The sequence below is a fragment of the Poecilia latipinna genome, unplaced genomic scaffold (assembly GCF_001443285.1).
Source record: "Poecilia latipinna isolate Pla-1442-1.1 unplaced genomic scaffold, P_latipinna-1.0 Scaffold104, whole genome shotgun sequence".
Classification (NCBI taxonomy): Eukaryota; Metazoa; Chordata; class Actinopteri; order Cyprinodontiformes; family Poeciliidae; genus Poecilia; species Poecilia latipinna.
Window position 1 is genome coordinate 507738 of NW_015112720.1, and position 6642 is coordinate 514379.

Consider the following 6642-nt stretch of genomic DNA (forward strand, 5'->3'; position numbering starts at 1 on the left):
GTGAAGTTTTCAAAAAAATTTTATTTTTTTTTTTTCTGGTGGTTTTGGGTTTAAGGGGTTTTTTCCTTTTTTTTTTTTTTTTTTTTTAGGTACAATAACTTTAAAGCAGATCCATTGTCAAAGTGTGATGGATGTGATCCGCCTCAGAATGGGGAGAACGCAATCTCGGCTCGTTCAGACCTCAACCCAGCTAATGGGACGTATCCATTTGGTGCCTTAAAGCAGAGACCGCATGGAGGAACAGACATGAAGGTCTTTTTTTTTTTTTTTTTCTGAAATCCCACTTCATGTGTTTAGATTTTGATTGACATTAAAATAACTGACATTATCTGTCTTTCACCAATTTTTACATGTTCCCTTGTAGCTGACTTCCTACGAAATGTTCAGAGAGTATGGCATGTTGGCAGTCAGCGGGCCGACCTGGGACCAGGTGCCACCTTTCCAGTGGAGCACTTCTCCTTATGATGACTTGTACCACATGGGACACCCTGATGTGTGGGCTTTCAAGCCTATAAAAGTCACCTGGACATCTTGATTGGTCCAATAAGTACTTAGTGCAAACTTTAAGGTTATATGACAAAAAGGGAAATGATGAGCTGGAACTAAACAGTCTTTGATTGTTGCAGGGTTTTTTTTTTTTTTCCTCTTTAAGAGCCGTTTACATAGATCTGTTTCTGATGACAAATTTGTAACATGATTTTTTTTGTGTGTAAATGTTTAAAGAATATTTTTTTTAACCATTTTAATGTTTCCATTTACATTTTGTCAGTAAATGGGACCATCTCAGTAAATTAAATTCTCAAGTATTTTGGTAATTAAATTCAAAAGGTGAAACTCATTAAGAGTCTTTAAACAGATTTTGCAGAAATGCATTTCTCTTTTTGCACTACTTAAAAGAAGGTCTTGGGTTTGAATCCCTTCCTGACGTATTTGCATGTTGTCCCCGTTTGGCTTCTATAGCTTCTTCCTATTGTCCAGAATTATGCATTCTGCTATTTGGTCATTCTAAATTTCCCCTAGGATTTTGTGCGTGCATCACCTGTACAGGACATTTCATTACCTACCCAAAGCATCCAGGCCAGAATACGTAGTTATAGATGAGGGAAGGATGGCTTGCAGCTGAAAACAAAATTTTTGCACAAAACGGAGTTCTGCGAGACGTGTTTAAATGAAAGATGCATGCACAAATATTTGCCTACTGAAAAGCATGTTCATGGACTACCTCATCAGTTTCTCAATTCATCCCGACTCCAGAGAGTCGGGATGAATTGAGACGGTCAATTTATCCCTATGGACTGATGAAAATCGATCCGCAGTCCAATTTGCTGAACAATAAAGAATGGGGGGTTAATGTAGGTTTTGGTACCTTTTGGCAATAAAACGGATGCAGGTTTCAAGGGTGAAGCACTCTAAAATATTCTGCTAGATGGCGGCTCTGACTTAGGACGTCATAAAAGACTGGACAACTATATTGAGCAATATTTTAACTTGAGATGTACATGTAAATCTTAGTTTATTGGCTGAAATCTGTCAGCGACTTTTCTCCAATCTCATCGAAAACGAACACGGATTGACTGATCACGTGACTTGCGTAATCAAAGTAGTCATGGCAATGCAAGGTCGTAAACTGGAAAACTGTCGTGATGTTTGAGTTGCCATTTCGCCATGCTAATATGAAGGCTTAACTCGAGACTTTTAATCGACTTTCTATTGATACCTTTCAAAGAGGATATCCGGACATTTGGAATGACATAAAAGCGCTGTTTCAAGGTATGGAAGTGTCATGCGAAGCTACTTGGCTAGCAACATTTACAGCACTTCGTGGAGTTGGCGAGTGTTTTGACAAGAACGTCTCCAGAACAGAGATGGAATATTAAAAACGCTGTTTTACTGAAGGTTTTTTTTGCTACAGAAGAAGGATAAGAGCAGACGTTAAGTATCGGTGTCTCCAAGCAATGTACTCATACTGAATACGGTTTTAAAAATCAAGTTCTACAAAAGTAAAAGCCACATGTCATGTTTTCTACAGCTTGACGTGATCTCTTTATGTCTTAATATCTTTGACGAAGCTATGATCAAAACTGTCTTGCGAGTTGTTTGCTCTTTTAAAGCGATGAAATACTGATGGCTGGCATACAATAGCTTTTATTCTCTGTCCTTCACAATCTGACACATACAAGCCCTGAATTCTTGAAGCCTGATTCCTGTTGATTTAAGTTTTGTTTTTGAGGCCAACTTGAAATAATGCTGCTTCCGTGGTTGTTTTTGAGATGGCAGTTTACAATATTGTGCTGACAATGCATTATGTGACATATGACTTTAATACTTGGAGCAAGCAGGGATAGCCCCAATTAAAGCTATCCCTGTCTTGAGAAAACTGGCCGCAAAAAACATTTGAGGTCAGAGATGTCTACAAAGGATTCAGTGGCAGAGATTTAGTCAAACCTGCTTCAATGACTTCATACTTTTCTGTTTGCAGCTTCCCTCACCCCAGCTGTACATGGAAGCCTGAGGATGAGTCAGGGGTCTAACCTTAGAGAATACGTATCCCACAATCCTCCGGGGACAACTTTCTTCCTGTGCCTCTTAACTCTTGCATTCTCATTCATCGTTCTCAGCTCTTATAGCTACTCTCACTCTCTACCTAACCCTGACATAGAACAGGTAAGGTCGCATTCACCTTCGTCCACGATGTCAAGAATTCATCTTACCCACGAATATCGCAGTACAACATCGAAAGTATTCATGCATGTGTAAAAGGTTGTTCACCCAAAGAAGTATTGCAAAACGTTGGGCCGTTTTGTTAGTTCTGTTTAAAAAAGTTAAATTTGTTTGTTTATATTATACTTGCGTTGCTTCACCAGTGATTCTTGAGAATAGGGACATGGGTTTTAATTTTCCCATATGTATGCAAATATGACAAATAATGTTTAGGAAATGTAAAGATGCTAAGGTGCAGGCTCCCAGTTGCAATTTAAAAAAAAAAAATTAAATTTTTAATCGACCTGACTCAGAACTTTGTCATCACCATCTGACAAAAATAAATATAAAATGATTTTTAAAATATCCCATTAGTGATATTTTTACTCATTTTACAGACAAATGCTTCTCAAGAAACAAAATAAATATTATTTAAACTCTGACGGAGTTGACAGTGCATGACGGAGTTGACACAGAGCTGAAGGTGGTGACAAACTAGTGAGTAAAATATAATTGTCATAATATATAATTTTAGTATTTCTTTAATTGTTTTAAACTATTATAATGTGTTGAGTTCTGCTCCTGGACAAGGGATTTTATAAGCATCATCCACCAACTACAATGTTTAAAATAAAAAAAAATATTCAGCAAACACAAGAAAAATATACATTGTTGTGCTCACATGACCCAGGTTAGTTTAGTCAGATATTTGAAAAAATATATATATATATTGTGTATATTTTATTCAAATTTGGTGCTTTATCCATAGGACCTGGTTTGTCCCTATTCTCAAGAATCACTGTTAACATATGATGCTGACTATGTTGTCTTCCATTTTCATTATACTACAATCACTGAATTTAATAGGAATATGATTTATAAGTGCCCTTTTGTAATTATTCTTACAGGTATTCCAGTATAGGACAGTGTTTTACTCTGAAATGAATGTTCATTGTTCTTGTCACAGGACTGGAATACTCTACTTTTGTCCTTCTCAACGTTTCACTTGTGTGAGAAGGAAAATGCAAGTTCTCCAGCCCACACCTCCCCAATTTCTCCACTACAAACGATCCAGGAAAAGGATAAGAAAATATCAATAAATGCAACAAGAAGTTCTTCTGTTAAGGATTTGCATCTTCACGTTCCTCTGGCTGTGATTTCTTCCTCACCGAGTGGCACGCTGAAAGACATTGTTCTGTTCACAACATTAACAGCCAAACAGCTTAAGCTTGGAGGTTGTGTTTTTTTTTTTATCTGATCAGTTTGAAGTGACTATAAGCTCTCTTGATTTCATTAACAAGTTATTTAATTTTCTAGATAAAGAACTTGTCAGTTTGGCATTGAGGATCTTATCTGAAGACAGTGAGCACATATGTCTCACAATAAGGGCTCCAACACACATCCTACCTATGACTCCGTAAGATTACTGATAAGTTTATTTGCTTGTTTCTTTAATTGTTTTAAAACTTAACAATGAAGTTCTGTTGTAGTAAATTATGAACTCATTTCAAATATTCTTACACACCTGGTTGTGTCAATAAGATGGTTTTTAACGATCAGTTTTGGTTCAATTTTTGTGAACATACACTCTCGTGTTGTTTTTAAAAAGGCTCCCTCCAACGTGCTCTGTGTCAGAGTCAAATATTTCAAGAGTTCCTGTGGAAGTGACCAATCAGCTGCCAGCATCATCTCAAACCTGCTACAGTATGCACTTTAGGAAAGACCCATCCTTGACCGTCATGTTAACTCTGGTACGGAGTGCCGCTCTTGAAGAATATTCTCATTTCTGCCTTGATAATATCCCATCTTATTTTTCTCCCTTTTTTCCATTTTATTTTTAGGAAGAGCAAGGTGTGGCGGTGAAACATCTGGTGGAAGTCAGCGTGTCTCTGCTTGGTGTTTGTTTGATTCTCTGTATAGCTGCAAGCTTGAAAACCTCCGTCCCGCACCGAGATTATCTTGCAGGACAAAACTCTCAAAGTGTAATTTGCTTTTTTTTTTTAAATGATCTTAAGCTTTGATCACTTTTTCCTCTAATATTAGTTAGCTGTTCTGGTTGCATATGTAATACTATAGAAACTGTTTAATCTACCTTATCTTCTTTACTGTTTTTTTTTTTGTTGTTTTTTTACAGGAACCTTTGATTGAAAGCTGAAGAGGTGTTACAGTCCTACACAGCGAGGAAATTCTTTGGCGGAAGAAACAGCAAAATATTTCACGACATACTCGTTTACATGGTGTTGTTTGCATTTTACTAAATACTTTTCATTGCTGCTGACCTTGTAACAAGTGCACTTTGTTGTCCTAAATAAAGTAATTATAGAAATACACTTCTTAAGCTTGGCATACACAGGCATCCGAATTATGTAAATGTTTGTAAACGTTTTAGTACAAATCACAAGTTGCAATGTGACTGTGGTTTCGTAAAGACCTCAGATAGCAGGTGCAACATGTGTTGTGAATATGAGTTCCCTGACTACATAATTGTACAAAGTGTACATTTCTTTCTATGTTTTAATTGAATGAACTTTGTATATTAAGGCCAACTGCTTTGCAAAGAAAATTTGGTATCTTAATTTTAATGTGAATGAGAAGAACTGGTATTGTATTATCATTGAAGCATTCCAGGTAAATTTGGCGAGAAGGCGTTCAATTAATGTCTGTGTTTGGCAGGTTGTATCATTAAATATTTTCGAACACAAATTTGTGTAACCTCCATTTTTGAACATTCCCGTTATGTTTGCATAAAATTCTGAGAAATGCACCGTCTTAAATAATAATTACCATAATCAACTAATAATTCTGTCAAACCGAAGCTAGTCCGTGGTTTCCTGTTTTCTACTGAAGGATTCTGAATTTGTTCTCCAACTCACTATCCAGGTTGAACATGTATGGTGATTTTGCCCCTTTGCCATTTCAATTATTACAGATACAAAATGAAGCCATCTTGTACAATCATCTTGTATCTTTTGTTTTGACTTGATCAATCACCTTGATCTGATCTTTTCTTTTGTCTTGATCAATCACCTTGACTTGATGTTTTGTTTTGACTGGATATAATGTCTTATCAGTCATTAATCAACTAGCCTTACCAGAGATTAGAAGCACACAAAATAGAAATGATGTGATTTTTTTAATTGACCATGTTAAAAGTGTAAGCTTTTCCATACTCAACTTTCCAGAGTTTTCTGTGTTTTATATTAAAAAAAGAACAATGACACACAAGGAGAGGAACAACACATGGACAGAAAGGTCGTAATGGAAAGAAGAACACAAGGGGAAAAGTTGGACAGGAAGGAATGAAGGTCAGAAGGAAGCAAGGTTAGAACGAAGGGAGAAATAACAAGGATGAAAGGACAGAAGGAAGGAAGAGCACAGGGAAGGTTAGAACAAATAAAACAAGAAAGAAAGGGTATGAGGAACCTGCCTTTTCCTCCATTTTGATATATTTCCAAAAGTATATAAAAATGAAACCAAAAAATGAAGAAATAGAGAATAGTCTGGGCATTTTAATATCTTTCCATGCAAACATTTTCTTTTCCCATAGCTATCAAGCTCCCAAAAACGCTGAAATAAAATCCCACACTTCTCCAAACTGTGTGGAAATCCCTTGTTAAACTGAACTTAGGACTCTTGAACTTTGCATTTTTTGACTGGTCCTTTTGACTCCATAAATTTAAATGCATGTTAGATCGGCCCAAGTATCTCCAGTTGTACTGATAGTTTGAAGACCATTGTCTTAAACTATCACTCAGCAAATTCAGTTTCTTATTTGTGCATGTTAGAAAGTAGAAGAGACATATATATTAAAACCTCCCCAACAAATGCAGTTGGTCGTTGCTCATTTTGAGATTTATCTGTCTGCTAAATTTTACATTTTGGCGCAAACAGGTGCGACTCAAAGCCTCGCGTGCACCGGTATGTAATCTTGCTTACGTAGAC

The 6642-nt window shown here is 36.5% G+C and overlaps 2 protein-coding genes across 3 annotated transcripts in view; both read left to right on the forward strand.

Moving 5' to 3' along the window:
• plbd2 (phospholipase B domain containing 2) overlaps positions 1 to 742 on the forward strand; it is an 8177-nt gene extending 7435 nt beyond the window's left edge. The window contains exons 11-12 of the mRNA XM_015027628.1: positions 90 to 252; positions 365 to 742. Coding sequence (XP_014883114.1) covers positions 90 to 252; positions 365 to 535 — 334 coding nt within the window. The 3' untranslated portion in view covers positions 536 to 742. The remainder of the gene's footprint in view (positions 1 to 89; positions 253 to 364) is intronic.
• An 852-nt stretch (positions 743 to 1594) lies between these two features.
• LOC106944573 (transmembrane protein 248) lies at positions 1595 to 5403 on the forward strand. 2 transcript variants are annotated; one of them, XM_015027635.1, is made up of 7 exons: positions 1595 to 1830; positions 2480 to 2664; positions 3668 to 3935; positions 4018 to 4117; positions 4310 to 4451; positions 4542 to 4682; positions 4835 to 5403. In XM_015027635.1, the coding sequence occupies exons 1-7, from the start codon at positions 1773 to 1775 to the stop codon at positions 4853 to 4855; spliced, it is 915 nt and encodes a 304-aa protein (XP_014883121.1). In that variant the 5' UTR covers positions 1595 to 1772; the 3' UTR covers positions 4856 to 5403. The 2 variants fall into 2 exon arrangements, with proteins under 2 accessions (XP_014883121.1, XP_014883122.1); XM_015027636.1 differs by having other exon boundaries at positions 1598 to 1770.
• Positions 5404 to 6642: the final 1239 nt, after the last annotated feature.

What these genes read in the sequence shown, in the direction of transcription:
- LOC106944573 (XM_015027635.1), top strand. Translation starts at nt 1,773, where the DNA reads ATGGAAGTGTCATGCGAAGCTACTTGGCTAGCAACATTTACAGCACTT. An exon ending in TACAGCACTTCGTGGAGTTG is followed by an intron (nt 1,831 to 2,479) that starts GCGAGTGTTTTG and finishes TTCTGTTTGCAG; the next exon opens with CTTCCCTCACCCCAGCTGTA. An exon ending in TGACCGTCATGTTAACTCTG is followed by an intron (nt 4,452 to 4,541) that starts GTACGGAGTGCC and finishes TTTTATTTTTAG; the next exon opens with GAAGAGCAAGGTGTGGCGGT.